The sequence below is a fragment of the Pipistrellus kuhlii genome, unplaced genomic scaffold (genome assembly GCF_014108245.1).
Source record: "Pipistrellus kuhlii isolate mPipKuh1 unplaced genomic scaffold, mPipKuh1.p scaffold_m20_p_181, whole genome shotgun sequence".
In the NCBI taxonomy this organism is placed as follows: domain Eukaryota; kingdom Metazoa; phylum Chordata; class Mammalia; order Chiroptera; family Vespertilionidae; genus Pipistrellus; species Pipistrellus kuhlii.
In genome coordinates, this window is record NW_023425495.1 from 23,080 (window position 1) to 45,620 (window position 22,541).

The 22,541-nt window shown below is 58.0% G+C and overlaps 1 protein-coding gene across 1 annotated transcript in view; it reads left to right on the top strand.

Annotated features, from left to right (window-relative positions):
- TMC3 (transmembrane channel like 3) overlaps positions 1-20,607 on the top strand; it is a 41,236-nt gene extending 20,629 nt beyond the window's left edge. The window contains exons 12-22 of the mRNA XM_036443147.1: positions 469-547; positions 4,079-4,258; positions 5,648-5,776; positions 5,991-6,058; positions 9,583-9,711; positions 11,666-11,776; positions 13,558-13,680; positions 14,133-14,211; positions 15,960-16,002; positions 18,444-18,657; positions 19,698-20,607. Coding sequence (XP_036299040.1) covers positions 469-547; positions 4,079-4,258; positions 5,648-5,776; positions 5,991-6,058; positions 9,583-9,711; positions 11,666-11,776; positions 13,558-13,680; positions 14,133-14,211; positions 15,960-16,002; positions 18,444-18,657; positions 19,698-20,607 — 2,065 coding nt within the window. The remainder of the gene's footprint in view (positions 1-468; positions 548-4,078; positions 4,259-5,647; positions 5,777-5,990; positions 6,059-9,582; positions 9,712-11,665; positions 11,777-13,557; positions 13,681-14,132; positions 14,212-15,959; positions 16,003-18,443; positions 18,658-19,697) is intronic.
- The last annotated feature ends 1,934 nt before the right edge of the window (positions 20,608-22,541 follow it).

A 22,541-nucleotide genomic window follows, 5' to 3' on the forward strand; every position in this document is an offset into this window, starting at 1 on the left:
TCTCATCGATGTTTCTAACTCTCTATCCCTCTCCCTTCCTCTCTGTGGAAAATCAATAAAATATATGTAAAAAAAAAAAAAAAATACTGGTGTTGATCTCCGTGAGGAAAGGAGAAGGAGAGAGAGAAACATCAGTGATGAGAGAGAATCACTGATCGGCTGCGTCCTGCAGGCCCCGCACTAGGGATTGAGCCTGCAACCCGGGCATATGCCCTGATCGGGAATCGAACCCACGACCCTTGAGTCGCTGGCTCGGCTCCATCCACTGAGCCACACCAGCCGGGGCCAATAAAACCGCTTTAAACCAGACGAGTGACAGGTGCAGGGAGGGTCTACACTCACCTTGGAGCAGTGCCGGCCCGACCTCAGCTCCCCTGTGTGTGAGGCTCAGTGAGGACGGGGCGCCCCCAGGGGGAGGTCTGGGACGTGAGTGTCAGGGTGCCCTCTCTCACGGGCCTCGCCCCTCAGGGTGCTGGTGCTGTACCTGGGCAACCTGTACAGCCTCATCATCGCCCTCCTGGACAAGGTCAACAGCATGAGCACCGAGGTGAGTGCCCCCACGGCTCCCAGCCACGCCACGCACAGACAGACGGACGGACACACAGACACACAGATATACACAGACACAAGCACACACAGAGACACACAGACAGATATACACAGATATACACAGACACAAGCACACACAGAGACACACAGACAGATATACACAGATATACAGATATACACACAGATACACAGACACACAGACAGATATACACAGATATATACACAGGCACACAGACAGATATACACAGATATACAGATATACACACACAGAGACACACAGACAGATATACACATAGATGTACACACAGATACACAGATGTACACACAGACACAGAGACAGATATACACATAGATATACACACAGATACACAGATATACACAGAGATACACAGATATACACACAGATACACAGATATACACACAGACACAAGCACACACAGAGACACACAGACAGATATACACAGATATACAGATATACACACAGACACAAGCACACACAGAGACACACAGACAGATATACACAGATACACAGATATACACACAGACACAAGCACACACAGAGACACACAGACAGATATACACACAGACACACAGATATACACAGACACAAGCACACACAGAGACACACAGACAGATATACACACAGACACACAGATATACACAGACACAAGCACACACAGAGACACACAGACAGATATACACACAGACACACAGATATACACAGACAGAGACACACAGACAGATATACACACAGACACACAGATATACACAGACACAAGCACACACAGAGACACACAGACAGATGTACACACAGACACACAGATATACACACACAGAGACACACAGACAGATATACACACAGACACACAGATATACACAGACACAAGCACACACAGAGACACACAGACAGATATACACAGATACACAGATATACACACAGATACACAGACACACAGACAGATATACACAGATATATACACAGGCACACAGACAGATATACACAGATATACAGATATACACACACAGAGACACACAGACAGATATACACATAGATGTACACACAGATACACAGATGTACACATAGACACAGAGACAGATATACACATAGATATACACACAGACACAAGCACACACAGAGACACACAGACAGATATACACAGATATACAGATATACACACACAGAGACACACAGACAGATATACACATAGATGTACACACAGATACACAGATATACACAGACACAAGCACACACAGAGACACACAGACAGATATACACATAGATGTACACACAGATACACAGATGTACACACAGATACACAGACACACAGACAGATATACACAGATATACAGATATACACACACAGAGACACACAGACAGATAGACACACAGACACACAGATATACACACACAGAGACACACAGACAGATATACACAGATATACACACAGACACACAGATATACACACAGATACACAGACACACAGACAGATATACACATGGATGTACACACAGATACACAGATGTACACACAGACACAGAGACAGATATACACATAGATATACACACAGATACACAGATACACACACAGATACACAGATATACACACAGATACACAGATATACACACAGACACAAGCACACACAGAGACACACAGACAGATATACACAGATATACAGATATACACACAGACACAAGCACACACAGAGACACACAGACAGATATACACAGACATACACACAGACACACAGATATACACACAGACACACAGACAGATATACACATAGATATACACACAGATACACAGACACACAGACAGATATACACATAGATATACACACAGACACACAGATATACACACAGATACACAGATATACACACAGATACACAGACACACAGACAGATATACACAGATATACAGATATACACACAGACACATACACACACAGAGACACACAGACAGATATACACAGATATATACACAGACACACAGACAGATATACACATAGATATACACACAGATACACAGATGTATACACAGACACAGAGACAGATATACACACAGATATACACACAGATACACAGATATACACACAGATACACAGACACACAGACAGATATACACAGATATACAGATATACACACAGACACATACACACACAGAGACACACAGACAGATATACACAGATATATACACAGACACACAGACAGATATACACATAGATATACACACAGATACACAGATGTATACACAGACACAGAGACAGATATACACATAGATATACACACAGATACACAGACACACAGACAGATATACACATAGATATACACACAGACACACAGATATACACACAGACACATATATACACAGAGACACACAAATATACACACAGACACATGTATACATGCAGATACACAGATATACACATAGATATACACAGAGATACACGGATGTACACACAGACTCATACATACACACAGACACATATATACACAGAGATACGCAGATGTACATACAGACACATATATACACACAGATACACAGACAGATATACACATAGGTATACATGCAGATACACAGATGTACACACAGACATATAGACACAGACACTCACAGATACACAGTTAGATACAGACAGATATACAGATAGATAACACACACACACACAGACAGACAGGAGGACAGAGGGATGGGGACAGAGAGACAGAAATGGGGACAGAGGGACTGGGACAGAGAGAAAGGAGGACAGAGGGACAAGGACAGAGAGACAGAGATGGGGACAGAAGGACAGGGATACAGAGGGACAGGGAGACAGACAGAGGGACTGGGACAGAGAGACAGGAGGACAGAGGGACAAGGACAGAGAGACAGAGACAGGGACAGAAGGACAGGGGGACAGAGGGATGGGGACAGAGGGACAGGAGGACAGAGGGACGGGGACAGAGAGACAGAGACGGGGACAGAAGGACAGGGGGACAGAGGGATGGGGACAGAGGGACAGGGGGACAGAGGGATGGGGACAGAGAGACAGAGACGGGGACAGAAGGACAGGAGGACAGGGGGACAGAGGGATGGGGACAGAGGGACAGGAGGACAGAGGGACGGGGACAGAGAGACAGAGACGGGGACAGAAGGACAGGGGGACAGGTGGACAGAGGGATGGGGACAGAGGGACAGGAGGACAGAGGGACGGGGACAGAGAGACAGAGACGGGGACAGAAGGACAGGGGGACAGGGGGACAGAGGGATGGGGACAGAGGGACAGGAGGACAGAGGGATGGGGACAGAGAGACAGAGACGGGGACAGAAGGACAGGGGGACAGAGGGATGGGGACAGAGGGACAGGAGGACAGAGGGACGGGGACAGAGACAGAGACGGGGACAGAAGGACGGGGGGACAGAAGAGCTGGCCCCTGAGCCATGCAATGAGGAGGGCTTCTCGCAAACGTGTGGACACCCCTTCCCTTCCTGCCCGTCCCCGTCCCGTCCCCGTCCCCGTCCCCGTCCCCGTCCCCGTCCCCGTCCCCACAGGAAGCTGCCACCACCAGCAGCGGGAACGGGACCCACTGGCCCGGGGCCCCCGGGAGGAACAGCTCCTGGGCCCTGGGGCCGGCCGGCGCCCCCACGCCCGCCCCCGCGCCCCCGGCGGCCAACGGGACGGCCAGCCCCCCGAGCCTGCAGGACCAGTGCTGGGAGACCTACGTGGGGCAGGTGCGTGCCCCTGGGCCCCGGGCCCTCCGCACCCACCGCAGCTCTGGTGCCAGCACCCCGTCTCACAGGAGAGAAAGGGAGGTTGGGCGTCCGCGTAGGGCCTGCCTGTCCCACCCTGCCTCAGGGAGCCCCGGCCGGTGTGGCTCAGCGGGTAGAGCTCGGCCTGTGGACTGGAGGGTCCCGGGTTCGATTCCCTGCCAGGGCACGCACCTGCCCAGGTGGCGGGCTCCATCCCACGAGTGGGGGGCGTGCGGGAGGCAGCCCGTCGTCAATCCGTGATTCTCTCTCATCGCGGATGTGTCTCCCTCCCTCCCTCTCTCCCGCTTCCTCTCTGAAATCAATCAGAGAATATTGATAAGGAAATCAGGCCGGTGCGGCGTGGCCTGGGCGCTGGGCCCTGTTCCCAGGGCTTGTCCTCCTCAGCTCCTGTGGTCACCGTCCTGTGGGTGCCGAGGAGGAAACTGAGGCACGGAGTGTGCAGGCCCTGCCAGGCACTGCTCCACCCCTGTGCCCCGCCCACCCCATTCTCTGCCTACCTTGTGCCCCACCCACCCTGCGCCCCGCCCACCCCTGTGCCCCGCCCATCACTGTGCCCCGCCCACCCCTGTGCCAGGCCCCCTGTGCCCTTTCCGCCCCTGTGCCCTTTCCACCCACCCCTGTGCCCCGCCCACCCCATTCTCTGCCTACCTTGTGCCCCACCCACCCTGCGCCCCGCCCACCCCTGTGCCCTTTCCGCCCCTGTGCCCCGCGCACCCCATTCTCTGCCTACCTTGTGCCCCACCCACCCTGTGCCCCGCCCACCCCTGTGCCCCGCCCACCCCTGTGCCCGGCCCCCTGTGCCCTTTCCGCCCCTGTGCCCCGCCCACCCCTGCACCCCGCCCACCCCTTGCCCCTCCCCCTGTGCCCTTTCTGCCCCTGTGACCCGCCCACCCCATGCCCTGCCCACCACTGTGCCCCGCCCTCCCATGCCCTGCCCACCCCTGTGCCCCGCCCACCCCTGTACCCTGCCCCCTGCCCCCTGCCCCCTGTGCCCCGCCCACCCCTGTACCCTGCCCCCTGTGCCCCGCCCCCTGTGCCCCGCCCCCTGTGCCCCGCCCCCTGTGCCCCGCCCCCTGTGCCCCGCCTCCTGTGCCCCGCCCGGTCCCCCACACTAACTGCCTGCAGAGTCAGGGCCCCGAGCAGTGGGCTCCTGCGCTCAGACCCCCGTGTCCCTGTCCCGCTGGCCTGGGAAGTCCAGGTCACGTGGACCGTGCTGAGCCCCACGCGGGCCGGGTGGACCGGAGGCCCGGTCTGCAGCCACGGGGAGGGAGGGGAGGGAGGGGCGGCAGGCCCGGCGGGGTGGCCCGGGACACGGCGCTCCCTGAGCCGCCCCCCTCCCCCCGCTCCCAGGAGATGCTCAAGCTGTCCATCATCGACATGCTCTTCACCGTGGCCAGCGTGCTGCTCATCGACTTCTTCCGCGGCCTCTTCGTCCGCTACCTCAGCGACTACTGGTGCTGGGACCTGGAGCGCAAGTTTGTGAGGAGGAGACGCGGCCCCCCGGGGCGTGGGGAGGGGCTGGACCGGGCCTCCCGGGCGTGGCCTGGAGCCAGGGTGGCCCAGAGGGGAGGCCTGAGGCAGGGGAGGGGGACGGGGTGCAGGGCCGAGCCTCCGGGGAGCAGAGCTATCTCTCTGTGGGAGCCGCTTCCTGCGGGAGCGGGGCGTGGTTCACAGAAGCCCGTTATCTCCGCAGCCTGAATACGGCGAGTTCAAGATCGCCGAGAACGTGCTGCATCTGATCTACAACCAGGGGATGATCTGGTGAGTGTGGCTCTCAGCTGCTGCTTTCTATCTATTGGGTCGGCAAGTAAGTAATTGCGGATTTTTTAAAGAAAATCGAAGACAATTTTTTCATGGAACTAAATAACTTTATTCTATAATGTATTGCCCATTTTGATCAATGACCTTTTGCCATCTTTCAGGCAGCATCATAATCCCACGTTCAAAAAACTTCTGGTTTTTATTAGCAAAAAACTGAATCAGGTACGATTTGACATCATCATCATTATTGAAATTTTTACCATTCAAGGAGTTTTGTAAAGATCGAAACAAAAAGTAATCAGATGGTGCAAGGTCAGGACTATATGGTGGATGTGGCAAAACATCCCAACCAAGCTCCATTAATTTTTGCCGAGTGACCAAAGATGTGTGTGGCCTTGCATTGTCATGATGGAACACAACACCTTTTCGATTTGTCAATTTGGGCCGCTTTTCTTCAACTGCATTGTTTAATTTCATTAGTTGTTCGATGTAGACATCAGAATTGATCGTTCGGTTGGGTGGTAAGAGTTCAAAGTAGACAATTCCTTTGTAATCCCACCAAACTGATAACAAAACCTTCTTTTGATGAATATCAGCTTTTGATGTTGTTTGAGTTGGTTCACCTGGCCTGCTCCACGATCTTTTCCGCTTGATATTGTTGTAAACAACCCATTTTTCATCGCCAGTTATCAGTCGTTTTAAAAATGGATCATTTTCATTACGTTTCTTTAGCAAATCGCAGCTGCTAATGTGTTGCGTTAACTGTGATTCTTTCAGTTCGTGAGGAACCCATGTATCGAGTTTTTGAACATAGCCAAGTTGTTTTAAGTGATTTTCAATGCATGTATGTGATACATGAAGCTTCTCTGCAATCTCACGTGTTGTACTGTGACAGTCCGAATTGATTATTGCTTTGATTAGGGCGTCATCAACTTCAACTGGACAACCAGAGCGTTTTTCATCTTTGAGTGAAAAATCACCAGAACGAAATTTGGCAAACCAATTTTGACACTGCCGTTCTTTTAAGGCTTCGTCACCATAAACAGCACATAACTTTTTATGAGCTTGCGATGCGTTTTTCCCTTTGTGGAAGTAAAAAATCAAAATATGACGAAAATGTTCCTTTTGATTTTCCATTTTTCAACGAACGCCAAACGAAAACTACAAAACAGATCAAAAAAACTTTTTTTACTGATTAACAGCTGAATAGCCAACTATCAAATAACAAAATATGTTTTACATTTTTACTACGTCTGCAAACCTAAAAATTCAACTGAAGCCATATATGTGTGAAACCCGCAATTACTTACTTGCCGACCCAATATATCTGTATCTGTATCTATATCTATATCTATATCTATATCTATATCTATATCTATATCTATATATCTGAATCTATATCTGTATCTATATCTATATCTGTATCTGTCTCTGTCTCTGTATCTGTATCTATATCTATATCTATATCTATATCTGTATCTGTATCTGTATCTGTATCTGTATCTGTATCTATCTGTATCTGTATCTGTATCTGTCTCTGTCTCTGTCTCTGTCTCTATATCTGTGTCTGTGTCTGTGTCTGTGTCTGTATCTGTCTCTGTCTCTGTCTCTATCTCTATATCTATATCTATATCTATTTCTATATCTATATATCTATCTCTATCTATAGCTATATCTATATCTGTCTCTGTCTCTGTATCTATATCTATAGCTATAGCTATAGCTATAGCTATAGCTATAGCTATGTCTATGTCTATGTCTATGTCTATGTCTATACCTATGTCTATGTCTATGTCTATGTCTATGTCTATGTCTATGTCTATACCTATACCTATATCTATATCTATATCTTTATCTATATCTATATCTATATCTATATCTATATCTATATCTATATCTTTTTATCGATTTTTTACAGAGAGGAAGAGAGAGGGATAGAGAGTTAGAAACATCGATGAGAGAGAATCACCGATCAGCTGCCTCTTGCACACCCCCTACTGGGGATGTGCCCGCAACCAAGGTACTTGCCCTTAACCAGAATCGAACCCGGGACCTTTCAGTCCACAGGCCGATGCTCTATTCACTGAGCCAAACTGGTTTTGGCTCAGCTGCTGCTTTCTAAGATATTATGTACCCTGTTTCCCCAAAAATAAGACAGTGTCTTCTATTAATTTTTGTTCCCAAAGATGCACTAGGTCTTATTTTCAGGGGATGTCTTATTTTTCCATGAAGAAGAATACAGTGCACACTTATTGTTAAATGAAAATAAAGGATATTTATTCCCTGTATATGGTACGGTAGTACGATCATTGTCAACACAAACCAGACACACTGGGAATCCTACAGCATCAAGAATGTACTCATTTATTCAGTGACAATCATGTCGTCCTCTTCTGGAACGTTATCCTAACAATCCAATTCCTGAACTTCCTGGTGAATTTCTTGTGACTCCATTTCTTTCAGAATCAGTGGACCAAATCTCTCATGGTTAGCCTGGGGGGGGGGCTTATTTTCGGGGGGATGCCTTCTATTTCACTCAGAAGGAAACCTGTAAGTGGGTCTTATTTTCGGAGGATGTCTTATTTTCGGGGAAACACGGTACTAGAGGCCCGGTGCATGGATTCGTGCACTGTTGGGGGGCGTGGCCTGTGGGAATCAGCCCACTGTGGGAGTACCACTCATCCCAGTCAGCGGAGTGGCTGTGGACCCGCCCTGAGTGGCTGCTCCCGCTGTGGGAGCCCACTGACCATTTGGGGGAAGGGAGGGGGCAGCTCCTGCATTGAGCATCTGCCCCCTGGTGGTCAGTGCGCGTCCTAGCAACTGGTTGACTGGTCATTCTGGTCCTTCCGCCAGAATTGTCGCTGGGCTTTTACATGTATAGACTAGAGGCCTGATGGACAAAATTCATGCATGGGTAGGGTTCCTAGGGCTGGCTGGCGATCAGAGCCAATCTGTGGGGTGACCAGTGGGGTGATTGTGGGGGGGGGGTTCCTGCTGGCACCTGCCTTGGCTGGCCTGGCGCCTGCAGGCCGGGGGCAGCTCCTGTCTGCCCCCTGGTGGTCAGTGTGCATCTTAGCAAGCCATCATTCCACTGGTAGTTCCCCCATTTTGCTGATTTGCATAGTAGGCTTTTATTATATAGGATTTTTGTTGTTGTTGTTGATTTGAGAGAGAGAGAGAGAGAGAGAGAGAGAGAGAGAGACATCAATGATGAGAGAGAATCATGGATCGGTTGCCTCCTGCATGCCCCACACTGGGGATCGAGCCCACAATCCGGGCATGTGCCCTGACCGGGAATCGAACCCTGACTTCCTAGTTCGTAGGTCGACGCTCAGCCACCGAGCCACCGGTGTGAGGCGAGGGGCGTGGAGGGTCTGGGGCGCAGGGTCACTGCTCACCTCCAGGAGGTGGGGGCGGGGCCTGGGGTCTCAGATCTCAGGGGTCCCCCCCAGTTCCTCAGATGTGGCGTTGGCTGGGACCACGGCAGATGAGGCCACATGCTCACGGCCTCTCCCCGGTTCCAGGATGGGCTCCTTCTTCTCGCCCTGCCTGCCCGCCTTCAACGTCCTCAAGCTGGTCGGGATCATGTACCTGCGGAGCTGGACCGTGCTCACCTGCAACGTGCCCCACCAGCAGGTGTTCCGGGCGTCCAGGTGGGTGGCACCCCCCAGCCTGTGGGGTGCAGAGAGCCCATCCAGGTCCCCTGCAGCCAGGGCACACACACACACACACACACACACACACACACACCTTCCCGCCCGCTGCCACCAGCCTGACCCGGTTAATTCCATCCCCAAGCCTTCCGGGACCCAGCCTGGAATTCACCTTCACTCCCCGAGAGCTCCCGACACATTAAAAAAAAAAAATTATATATATATATATATATATATATATATATATATATATATATATATATATATATATATGGCCGAGACCGGTTTGGCTCAATGGATAGAGCGTCGGCTTGGGGACTGGAGGGTTCTGGGTTCGATTCCGGTCAAGGGCATGTACCTTGGTTGTGGCACATCCCCAGAAGGGGGTGTGCAAGAGGCAGCTGATCGATGACTCTCTCTCATCGATGTTTCTAACTCTCTATCTCTCTCCCTTCCTCTCTGTGAAAAAATCAATAATATATATTAAATATATGTATATAAATATATATATATATATATTTATTTATTTATTTATTTATATATATATATATATAATTGACTTTTTACAGAGAGGAAGAGAGAGGGATAGAGTTAGAAACATGGATGAGAGAGAAACATTAATCAGCTGCCTCCAACCTGGGAATGTGCCCGCAACCAAGGTCCATGCCCTTGACCGGAATCGAACCTGGGACCCTTCAATCCGCAGGCTGATGCTCTATCCCAAATGTGTCAAACACAAGGCCCTCGGGCCAAATCCGTCCCGCCAGGCCTTGCAATGTGGCCCGCACCGCGCTGTCATCACTGCACTCCGCTGCGTTTCCATCACAATGACAGTTTATGACTGTTCAGTAAACCATTCGGCCCGCGATTTAGGCTGGATTTTAGATTTTGGCCCCTTCTCTGATTGAGTTCGACACCCCTACTCTATCCACTGAGCCAAACTGGTCAGGGTATGACACGTTTTTATAAACTTTTAAAAATCCTCCCCCGAATATATTTTCCCAGTTATTTTCAGAGGGAGTGAAAGAGAGGGGGAGACCAAGAGACACATCGATGGGGGAGAGAGACACATCGATGGGGGAGAGAGACACATCGATGGGTTGCCTCCTGCATGTGCCCTGACCAGGGCCTGGGCTGGGGAGGATCCTGCAACCAAAGTCCATGCCCTTTGACCGGAATCGAACCCGGGACCTTTCAGTCCAAAGGTCGGCCAGGGCTTAAGAACCTTTGCTGGAGTCTAATCACCAGTGGGAAGTGGCCTTCACACACCCCCCGTTTGGATGATGTTCACAGACCGAACGCAAGGGGTGTTTTGAGGCCACAGCCCTGAGGGTGGGAGGGGGCTCCGACATGGTCCCTGGGTTGTGCTCAGTAGCTGAGGGCCCTGGGCTGGCCTGTCTGGGCTTGAGGGGGCGGGCTGGGCCGGGTGACCCAGGAAGGAAGTCCCTAGTTTGCTAAGCTCTTGTGACCCCCTCAGGCCTGTCCCTGGGCAGCAGGGGAGCGGGGGGCAGATGGTGTTTTGTTGGCAGAGTCAGACTGTGGGTTCGTGTGGCCGTGGTTCCGTGTCCGTCCCTGGGCGTGTGGCCGTGGTTCCGTGTCCGTCCCTGGGCGTGTGGCCGTGGTTCCGTGTCCGTCCCTGGGCGTGTGGCCGTGGTTCCGTGTCCGTCCCTGGGCATGTGGCCGTGGTTCCGTGTCCGTCCCTGGGCGTGTGGCCGTGGTTCCGTGTCCGTCCCTGGGCATGTGGCCGTGGTTCCGTGGCCGTCCCTGGGTCCCGGGGTGTGTGGCTGTGGTTCCGTGTCCACCCCTGGGCGTGTGGCCATGGTTTCGTGTCTGTCCCTGGGCGTGTGGCCGTGGTTCCGTGTCCGTCCCTGGGCATGTGGCCGTGGTTCCGTGTCCGTCCCTGGGCATGTGGCCGTGGTTCCGTGGCCGCACGTGACCCGTGGCGGGCCTGCAGGTCCAACAACTTCTACCTGGCCATGCTGCTGTTCATGCTGTTCCTGTGCATGCTGCCCACCGTGTTCGCCATCGCCCGCTACCGGCCGTCCCTGCACTGCGGGCCCTTCAGGTGAGCGCTCGCCCCCCTCCCCGGATACCCGCCCCTGTCCTCCTCCTCCTCCCTCTCCTCCTCCTCCTCCATCTCCTCCTCCTCCTCCACCTCTTCCTCCTCCTTCCTTCCGTGGGCGCTGTGAGGTGGTCCCTGTCCCCCTCCTCCCCCTCCTCCTCCCTCCCCCTCCTCCCCCTCCTCCTCCCTCCCCCTCCTCCCCCTCCTCCCCCTCCTCCCCCTCCTCCCCCTCTTCCCCCTCCTCCCCTTCCTCCTCCTTCCCCTTCTCCTCCTCTCCCTCCTCCCCCTCTCCCTCCTCCCCCTCCTCCTCCTTTCCCTCCTCCTCCTCCCCCTCCTCCCCCTCCTCCTCCTCTCCCTCCTCCCCCTCTCCCTCCTCCCCCTCCTCCCCCTCCTCCTCCTCCCCTTCCTTCCCCCTCTCCCTCCTCCCCCTCCTCCTCCTTCTCCGGCTCCGGCTGGCAGGCGTGGGCGCTGGGAGGTGGGCCTGTCCTCTGGGCGCCGCCCTGCTGGCCTCTGCCCCCGCTCCCTAAGGAGAGGCCCGGCCGGCACCCAGAGGGCAGCAGGGTGCTCGGTGCTCCAGGGAGCTCCCCGCCGGCCAGGCCCGCCCAGACTCAGGGTCCCCGAGAGTCCTCCCACCCCTGCCTCGGCCGCATCCCGTCAGGGCGTGCCGGCTCCCCTCCCCGCGGGAGCTTTGTCTTTGTTGGTGTCCATCCTCATCTGAGGACGTTTCCTGTGGACTCTCAGAGAGAGCGGAGGGCGGGGAGAGACAGGGAGAGGGAAACGTCGATGGCAGAGAGACACGGCGATGGCTGCCTCCTGCACCGCCCGACCTCGGCAGGGATGGAGTCTGCAGCCGAGGCCCGCGCCCTCGACCGGAACGGAGCCCTCGAGCCTTCAGTCCGGGGGCCGCCGCCCTAACCACTGAGCCAGACAGGCCGGGCTCTCAGTCCATTCTGATAACATCTACGGAGCATTAGGGTCTGGGTTTGTGTACACTATTCGCACTCACATTCATACACTCACATGCACACTCACACTCATACACACACACTCGCACATGTGCACACACACACTCTCGCTCTCACACTCACATACTGACACTTGCACTTTCCAGCTCACACTTGCACACGTGCACTCTCTCTCACACACTTGCACACTCTCGATCACACGTGCACACTCTCGACCACACGTGCACATGCACACTCACACACTTGCACATGCACACACACGCACACACTCATGCATACGCACACACTCACGCGCACACACTTGCACACTCTCTTACACACTTGCACACTCTCACTCACACTTGCACCCTCTCTATCACACTTGCACACACTCACATGCACACTCACACGCTTGCACATGCACACACACGCGCACACACTTGCACACTCTCACACACTTGCACACTCTCACTCACACTTGCACACACTCTCACACGCACACTCTCACACACACTTGCACACTCTCACTCACACTTGCACCCTCTCTATCACACTTGCACACACTCACATGCACACTCACACGCTTGCACATGCACACACATGCACACACGCACACACTCACATGCACACTCGCACTCGCACTTGCACACACCCACATGCACTCCCACACACGCTCACGCCGACACACTCTGATTGCGGACCCACCTCCCGCTGCGCAGTGCCTGGGACTCCTCCCGGGGACCCCCTGTCCCCCCAGAAGAGGCTGGCGTCCTCCCGGCTTCCTCGCTGACCTTGACGCCCGCCCTCTCTGCCCCCCACCCCCCACCCCCCACCCCCCAGCGGGCAGGAGAAGATCTACGACGTGGTGGCCGAGACGGTGGCCGACCTGCCGGCCTGGTGCGGCGCGGTGGTGGGCTACGTGAGCAGCCCCGTGGTGATCCTGCCCGCCGTGCTGCTGCTCTTGTGAGTGCCCCGCCCCCAGTGCCCCGCACTCGGGGCATCTGTGCCCGTCCCCGCCTGCCGGCAGGGGGCCTGAGCTGGGCCTGGGCGGCGGGGGCCGGGCCCCCGGGCTGTGGCGTCCTGCCCCCGAGGTCAGCGGCTGCAGGAGGGACCTCCCGTGCGCTGGGCTCCTGCCCGCCCTGCAGCCCCCCAGGCCCGCCCACTGGACCTGCTGCATCTGCGCTGCAGCCCGTGCAGCGGAGGCTGCTGGGAAGAGCAAGACCTCCTGGGGCCTCGGTGCCCACGGCGACTGCTGAGCCCCGGGGGAGCGGCGGGGACCCCTGGCTGGGACCCCAGCGAAGCGGGGCGGGGGGCGCACCCAAGCTCTGAGCCTGGAGCCGTGATCTCCCCCCCCCACCCCCACCCATCCCTGATTCCCGAACCCTGAGCCCTGGCCTGTCTCTCCTCCCTCCCAGCATGCTCATCTACTACCTGCAGAGCATCGCCCGGTCCCTGAGGCTCAGCAACCGCCAGCTCCGCATGCAGATCCAGAACGCAAGTACCGCCCTCCCCGCCGCGACGAAAGGGGCAGGTCCCGCCAGCAGGGGGCGCCCGTGAGGCCTCTCATTCTCAAATCCCCGGGAATCCCGGCTCCCCCCCCCCCCGCAGCATGGGGAGGGGGTGCAAGGCCCCCTCTCCGCCTCTTGGCATCGCCCAGGGTCATTGCTGGGAGCCCCCCCCGGGGCAGGGGGGCCCCCCATTTGCCCAGGAATGAAATGAGGCTGCCCAGCACTCGGATGCCTGAGAGCTTGAGCGCCATCTGGTGGCCATGCCCAGCCCTGCAGGCGTGGGCTCTTCCGGGGGCTGTGCTGGGCGGGAGAGAAGGGATTCCTGGGATCCGTGTCCTCGTTGGGCATCGGAGCCAGGGCCGCTATTAGATCCTGGTGGTTCTTTTTATTTAATTATCTAAATATATTTTATTGATTTTCCACCGAGAGGAAGGAAGAGGGATAGAGAGCTAGAAATGCCGAGAGTGAAAACATCGACCAGCTGCCTCCTGCACACCCCCCTACTGGGGATGTGCCCGCCACCAAGGCACATGCCCTTGACCGGAATCGAACCCGGGACCTTTCAGTTCGCAGGCTGACGCTCTATCCACTGAACCACACCGGTTTCAGATTTTTTCCTTTTTCTTTTTAAAAAAAATATATTTCATTGCCGAAACCGGTTTGGCTCAGTGGTAGAGCGTCGGTCTGCAGACTGAAAGGTCCTGGGTTCGATTCCGGTCAAGAGTATGTACCTTGGTTGCGGGCACATCCCCGGTAGGGGGTGTGTAGGGGGCAACTGGTCTATGTTTCTCTCTCATCGATGTTTCTAGCTCTCTATCCCTCTCCCTTCCTCTCTGTAAAAAATCAATAAAATATATATTTTTTAAAAATATATATATATATATCATTGATTTTCCACAGAGAGGGATAGAGAGCTAGAAACGTCGATGAGAGCGAAACATCGACCCTGGTGGTTCTTCAGCCTTAGCTGTCAGAACAGTCAGAGGGAGCCCAGGAGCCCAGGGCCCCTCCCCACCCCCCAATCCTTCCACATCCCCCACTCCTCCCACAGCCAGCGGCTCCCCCAGGGCCAGCACCAGCTCGCTCCCTCCCAGAACCCCATGCCAGGGACCTCCACCTCTTTACATTTTTAAAAAACACCTCCCGTGAATCCCGATTCTGGCACAGACATCCCAGTGCGTCCCGTCCCCTCAATCGTTTAAAAAGAAAAGCATCTGGAGCAGCTGAGGGCGTCCCCGTGTTGCCCGCACCTCTTTTTTTTTTTTTTTTAATATATATATTTTATTGATTTTTCACAGAGAGGAAGAGAGAGGGATAAAGAGCCAGAAACATCGATGAGAGAGAAACATCTATCAGTTGCCTCTTGCACCGCCCCCCCCCACCCCCACCAGGGATGTGCTGGCAACCAAGACCCATGCCCTTGACCGGAATCGAACCCGGGACCTTTTAGTCTGCAGGCCGACGCTCTATCCACTGAGCCACACCGGTTTTGGCGCCCGCACCTCTTGTCTGTGTCCCAGTCCCGTCACTGGCGTGACCCCACCTCCATCCGGGGGCTGAATGCGTTAGCGCCAGGGGCATACGCGTTAGCGCCAGGGGTCAGTGTCTGCTCGCTGTGCCCCCCCGGGGCCAGGGTCATGGCCAAAGGCACCAGCAAGGTGGCTCCTGTCTTTCCCCTGCATGCCCCTGCCTCCTGCGACGTCCAAAAACGTGTGATTATCGTCCGTGTTGCAGGCGAGATCTGAAGACAAGAGGAAGGCGGCCCAGATGGTGGAAGGTGAGGAGGGGAAGAGCAGTGAGCGGGTGTCCTTGTGGGCGGGTGCCCGGCTGGCAAACACCCCCCACCCCTGCATTCTGCTTTCCCCCACTCACCAGGCCCCAGGAAACGGATTCCAGGGTGAGGGGACCAGACGTCCCGCTTTTGGCGGGACAGCCCCGCTTTTGAACACTTTGTCCCGCGGCGTTTAAAAAAAAACAGTCCCGGTTTTTGGAAAGATTAAAAAAAAAAAAAAAATCGGGACTTTTCTGGAAAGATTAAAGAATCGGGGCTTTTTAAAAACGCCGCGGGACGCGGGACAAATGGTTAGGAACCGGGACTGTCCCGCCAAAAGCGGGACGCCTGGTCACCTCACTCTAGGGACACACGTGTGGGTTTAAGTCTACGGTGTTCACGGCACAGCGGGCCTGGGAGTCACCCCAGCGCAGGTGTGAAGCCAGGAGGAAAGAGTGGAGCCGGAGAAGAAGCCATGAGAATGTTTTGGTCTTGTTCACTTTTGTGCTTCTCTCCATGTCTCTGTTCCTGCAAGGCTTTCCCAGGGTCCGCCTCCTCAGGCCCAGGCCCCGCCTCCTCAGACCCAGGCCCCGCCTTCTTATTAGGCCCAGGCCCCGCCTCCCTATTAGGCCCAGGCCCCACCTCCATAGGCCCAGGCCCCGCCTCCTCAAGCCCAGGCCCCGCCTCCTCAGGCCCAGGCCCCGCCTCCTCAGTCCCAGGCCTCGCCTCCTCAGCCCCAGGCCTCGCCTCCTCAGGCTCAGGCCCCGCCTCCTTAGGCCCAGGCCCTGCCTCCTCAGGCCCAGTTCCCTGCCTCTTCAGGCCCCGCCTCCTCAGGCCTAGGCTCCGCCTCCTTATTAGGCCCAGCCCCGGCTGCTTAGGCCCAGGCCCCGCCTTCCTAGGCCCAGGCCCTGCCTCCCTATTAGGCCCAGGCCCCGCCTCCATAGGCCCAGGCCCCGCCTCCTAGGCCTAGGCCCCGCCTTCTCATTAGGCCCAGGCCCCGCCTTCTCATTAGGCCCAGGCCCCGCCTCCCTATTAGGCCCAGGCCCCGCCTCCCTATTAGGCCCAGGCCTCGCCTCCTCAGTCCCAGGCCTCGCCTCCTCAGTCCCAGGCCCCGCCTCCTCAGTCCCAGGCCTCGCCTCCTCAGGCTCAGGCCCCGCCTCCTCAGTCCCAGGCCCCGCCTCCTCAGTCCCAGGCCTCGCCTCCTCAGGCTCAGGCCCCGCCTCCTTAGGCCCAGGCCCCGCCTCCTCAGGCCCAGGCCCTGCCTCTTCAGGCCCCGCCTCCTCAGGCCTAGGCTCTGCCTCCTTATTAGGCCCAGCCCCGTCTCCTTAGGCCCAGGCCCCGCCTCCTCAGGCCCAGGCCCCGCCTCCTTAGGCCCCTCTTCCCACAACTGCAGGGCAGGGCCCAGCCACAGTCGCAGCTGGGGCCAGGGTCCTGAATAAGGAGCCACACCCCATGGCACCCCTCATCCCCTCTCTGCCCCCCACCTGAGCTCAGAGGGGAGGAGGGACTCCCCAGAACAGGGGAAGACAGGAGCCGGAGTTGGGGCCTGTAGGGGGCCTTGGCGGGCACGGCTGCAGGGGGCAGCCCGGGACCCCTCCCAGCTGGAGGGTGGCAGGCAGGACCGGCACAGTGCACGGTCTCCCTCGGAGAAGGACGGCCGGGGGACCCAGAGGGCCTGGGGCGGCCCCGTCTGCTGCTCTCTGAGCGGGCGGAGGGGGCGTTCTCCTGGGAGGAGGCCTGGGTGGGGGGCCCCCACCCTGATGGTCCAGTGTCGCTCAGGGCAGAGCCATGGCTTCCTCCACTCCCCGTAGCATCCTGGCTGCTCAACTATGGGCTCCTAGGCTGTCCCACTGTGTGCTACTGTCATTCCCACTCTGTGCTCCACTGGTGCCATCCCACTGTGTGCTCCGGGCCGCCCCGCTGTGTGCTCCTGGCCATCCTACTGTGTGCTCCTGCTGCCCCACTGTGTGCTCCTGGCTGCCCCACTGTGTGCTCCACTGGTGCCATCTCACTGTGTGCTCTGGCTGTCCCAATGTGTGCTCCGGACTATCCCACTGTGTGCTCCTGCTGTCCCACTGTGTGCTCCTGGCCGCCCCACTGTGTGCTCCTGGCCGTCCCCTTCCCAAATCCATGTCACGCCTTTTTCCCAGAATGCTCTGGGACTGTCCCCCCAACATCGCCCTCGCCCTGTAAGCTTTCTGGTGTCCAGCCCAGAGGCAGGACCTGAGCCGGAAGCTGGGGATCACCGCTAAGCCTCGTGGTGTGCACCCCCAAAGCCTGGGGCTGGCCTGGCTCCCCCCACCCCGCAGGCGGCTCTCCGTCGATCAGGGCGTGGTGGCCCCGGACTTCCTGTGGGAAGTCTGACTCGTGCAGTCCCATCCCCCTGACCTGACCCGGGCCCCCCTCCCCCCAGCTCCCCGCTCACCGCTCACCCTCTCTCCCTGCAGCCCGGATCCAGACCCAGGAGGGCCCCCCGAGGCCGGCCCTGGCCCCCGCGGGGACGCCCCAGGACAACGGCCACGCCGTCAGCGCCGGCGTCGGCTCGCCCGGCGGCAGGAGAGGCCGGGGGGACGCGGCGGGCCAGCCCGCGCCCCACAGCCCCCCGCCCGGGCCGGGCAGCCCCGGCGCCCCCAGGTCCTGGCCGGAGCGCAGCGCCCGGAGGTGAGCGTGGCCCCTGCCGCTCGGCGTTGGGGGACCCGGGCCAGCCGTCAGCGTGGCGTGTCCGTCATGGGGGGGCGGGGCGGGTGTGGGTTTGTCACCCATGGGGCGGGGTGGGGAGCGTGTTTGTTTAAAGACAATGACGAAGTTAACAAAGACCCCGACTGAGTCTCGCTGTGTGAGGGGTGTGAGGGGCTGAGCTCCCGTCTCTGTGGGGCCTGGGCTGTGAGTCCTGCAGGCCCTGGGTGACTGTCTGTCTGCGAGGCTGGACAGCGGTGTGGCTGAGGGGGTGAGGGCATGCTTCTAACCGCTGTGTGTTCCTGACTGCCCAACTATGGGCTCCTGGGCTCTCCCACTGTGTGATCCTGGCCTTCCCACTGTGTGTTCCTGACTGCCCAACTATGGGCTCCTGGCCTTCCCACTGTGTGTTTCTGACTGCCCAACTATGGGCTCCTGGCCTTCCCACTGTGTGTTTCTGACTGCCCAACTATGGGCTCCTGGGCTCTCCCACTGTGTGATCCTGGCCTTCCCACTGTGTGTTTCTGACTGCCCAACTGTGGGCTCCTGGGCTGTCCCACTGTGTGCTCCTGGCCTTCCCACTGTGTGTTTCTGATTGCCCAACTGTGGGCTCCTGGGCTGTCCCACTGTGTGCTCCTGGCCTTCCCACTGTGTGTTTCTGACTGCCCAACTATGGGCTCCTGGCCTTCCCACTGTGTGTTTCTGACTGCCCAACTGTGGGCTCCTGGGCTGTCCCACTGTGTGCTCCTGGCCTTCCCACTGTGTGTTTCTGACTGCCCAACTGTGGGCTCCTGGCCACCCCACTGTGTGCTCCTGACCGCCCCACTGTATACTCCTGGCTGCCCACTGTGTGCTCCATTGGTGCTGCCCTATGTGCTCCTGACTGCCCCACTGTGTGCTCCTGACTGCCCCACTGTGTGCTCCACTGGTGTCTTCCCACTGTGTGCTCCTGACTGCCCCGCTGTGTGCTCCTGGCTGCCTCGCTGTGTGCTCCTGGCCGCCCCACTGTGTGCTCCTGCACCAAGAGGCCACGATAGGACCTGTGAGCCCCGGGGGGAGAGCATCCTGTCTCCAGGGGACACCCAGCGCCGCAGTGAGACCCCCCGGAGCCACCGGAGCCGCTCCGGGGCCCGGCGGCGGGGGACGGAGAGCCCCGGCTGCACCGTGACCACCCCGTCCCACAGGCGCCCCCGCGGTCCGCGGGCGGGCCCCGGCGGCCGGCCCCGGAGCAGGCCCCGCGCCCCGGAGACGTCTGCAAGGCGCATGGAGGACGTCCGCCCCGACGATGGCCCGCGGGGCCGCGAGCGCGTGCGTCCGGGGGGCGCGGCCCCCAGGTTCCACCTGGTCCAGGAGCGGGACCCCCGCGAGAACACGCACCCGCTGCTCTGGCCCCAAGGCCACTTCAAGGTCGTCGCCTCGGGGGCCCTGGTGGAGGTGGAGGCGTGCCCCAGGAGCATGCGCTGTGCGCCAGGGGCCCCCCAACGCGCAAGCTCCCCGGGGCTGAGCGACAGTGAGGAGGAGGAGCCCCCGAGGCCTCTGCACCCCCGCTCCCTGCGCGGCCTGCCCGGGGGCCCCCACTTCTGTGCTGGCAACGGGCCCAGCAGCTGGGGCTGGGGGCACGCCCTGTCTTGGGACGAGGGTTTTGGGGGTCCCCTCGACGCTGCTCCAAGGTCTGTGCAGAAGAAGCCGCGCCCCCGGAACGCCCCGCACCCCCACCCCCCGCTGCGGCCCAGGGGGAGCCCCCAGTCCCAGCCGCCCCTCGCGGAATCGGACTCGCTGTCGGCATCCAGCAGCGACGGCGCCGACCAGTACCTGCAGGTCCGCCGCGGGCCCGGCCGGCCACCCGGGTGCGCGCGCCCCGCGGGGGGCAGGGGCCAGGCCCCTGGGAGGCGGGAGCGCGCGGATCTGAGCGGCCTGGTCTGCTCACGCGTGTAGTGGGGCTCCGGGTGCTGGGGTCCCCGAGATCAGAGCCCCCCGCCCCTCGCCTCCCGACCTGTGTGCTCCTGGCTGTGTGTTCCTGGCTGCCCAACTATGGGCTCCTGGGCTGTCCCACTGTGTGCTCCTGGCTGCCCCACTGTGTGCTCCACTGGCGCCATCCCACCGTGTGCTCCTGGCTGCCCCAATGTGTGCTCCTGGCCGTTCCACTATGTGCTCCTGGCTGCCCCACTGTGTGCCCCTGACTGTCTCAATATGTACTCCTGACTGTCCCATTGTGTGCTCCTGGCTGCCCCAGTCTGTGCTCCACTGGTGCCGTCCCACTGTGTGCTCCTGGCTGCCCCACTGTGTGTTCCTGGCCATCCCACTATGTGCTCCTGGCTGCCCAAATGTGTGTTCCTGGCCATCCCACCGTGTGCTCCTGGCTGCCCCACTGTGTGCTCCTGGCCACCCCACTGTGTGCTCCACTGGTGCCATCCCACCGTGTGCTCCTGGCTGCCCCACTGTGTGCTCCTGGCCGCCCCACTGTGTGCTCTGTCCAGTAGCGACCTGTAGAGCGGCTGATTGCAGGAGACGCTGTGTTTGGGGAGGGGGGCGGGTTCCTGTATTTGGGGGGGAGGTCCCCCAGGTTAGACCCTCGTTTCCAAGACACCAGCCCTCGCCCATCAGGAGCCCGCCTCCCTGGCGTCTGTGCTTGTCCGGATCCTGCAAACAAAGGCTGTGGGTCCCTGGATCCTGCAGCATCCTCCCCATCAGCCCGGGGGAGGGGCCGCCGTGGGTGGCCCCGCCTGCGTGGGCTCGTGACTGGCCCCCGTGCCTGTCAATCAGGCTGGACACCGAGTGAGTCTGGAGGTGGCGAGACCTGCCAGGTTTCCCGCCCCTCGAACCTCGAACCTCTCGAAGGACAGGCTTCGGGCTCAGCTGGAACCTCCGAGGTCTCTCCCCCCCCCCCCCCCCCCTCAGCTCTGCTCCTGCTTCTGACTATGCTCTCCTGGGGCCGCGGGTTCCAGTACCCGGCCCCTCCCACCAGGTCTTCCCTGGAAGCTGACCCCCTTCCGCGCTCTGATGGGGGGCTGGGCAGCGTGGGCCCCGTGGCAGATTAGCCAGATGTCCGACCTTCCGTTTCCACGGCAACCATCCCTCCTCCGTGCCTCCCGCCCCTGACTGATGCCTTGGGGCCAGGGGTGGCACCTAAGACAGGAAGCGATCTGGAATGCCAGGGGCACCCTTGCATGCCGCACCTGTGCCAGGGGCCGGGCCCCGGCTCCGGGGACGCCCCGCAGCGCTGGGGGCGGCCCTGCCTCTGGGACGGGCGGTGCAGGGTGTGAGGGGAGAGCGCGGGCCCAGCAGGCCCTGCAGGGTTCCCGCACGCGGGCTGGGCCAGGACACACCCGGCCGCAGCACCCAGTGCCTTTCGCAACAGCTCGGCGCGCCTGCCCGGCGCTCAGCTCTCAGCACGGGGCCCAGCGCGCCCCGGTTCTCAGCGCGGACGGGTTCACAGATGCGGGACAGCGGGCGCCTGGCGGGCCAACACCTGCTTTACCTGTAGCAGCAGCAGCAATAGCAGCGGCAGTGTGACAGCGACACAGTGACGACACAGTAATAGTGTCCCGGATGTTACAGGGGTCACCAAAGTCCACCCCCTCTAGTCTCACGGCCCCCCACCACCACTGCCGAGAGTTTGGTGTAGGTCCATTCAGTTTGTGGAGCATAGTTACATACATGTGTACATGTGTGTGCTGTGCGTGTGTGGGAACTGTATATGTTATACACATGTGTGAAAATATCTCACAGACACGAGTGTAAATGGATGCTGTATGTGTGTAGATGTCCATGGGCTGTGTGTAAATATACATGTTATATGACTGTGTGAACGTACGTGTTACATATGTGTATAAATATATCACACACGAGCAAATGTATGCTATAAACCT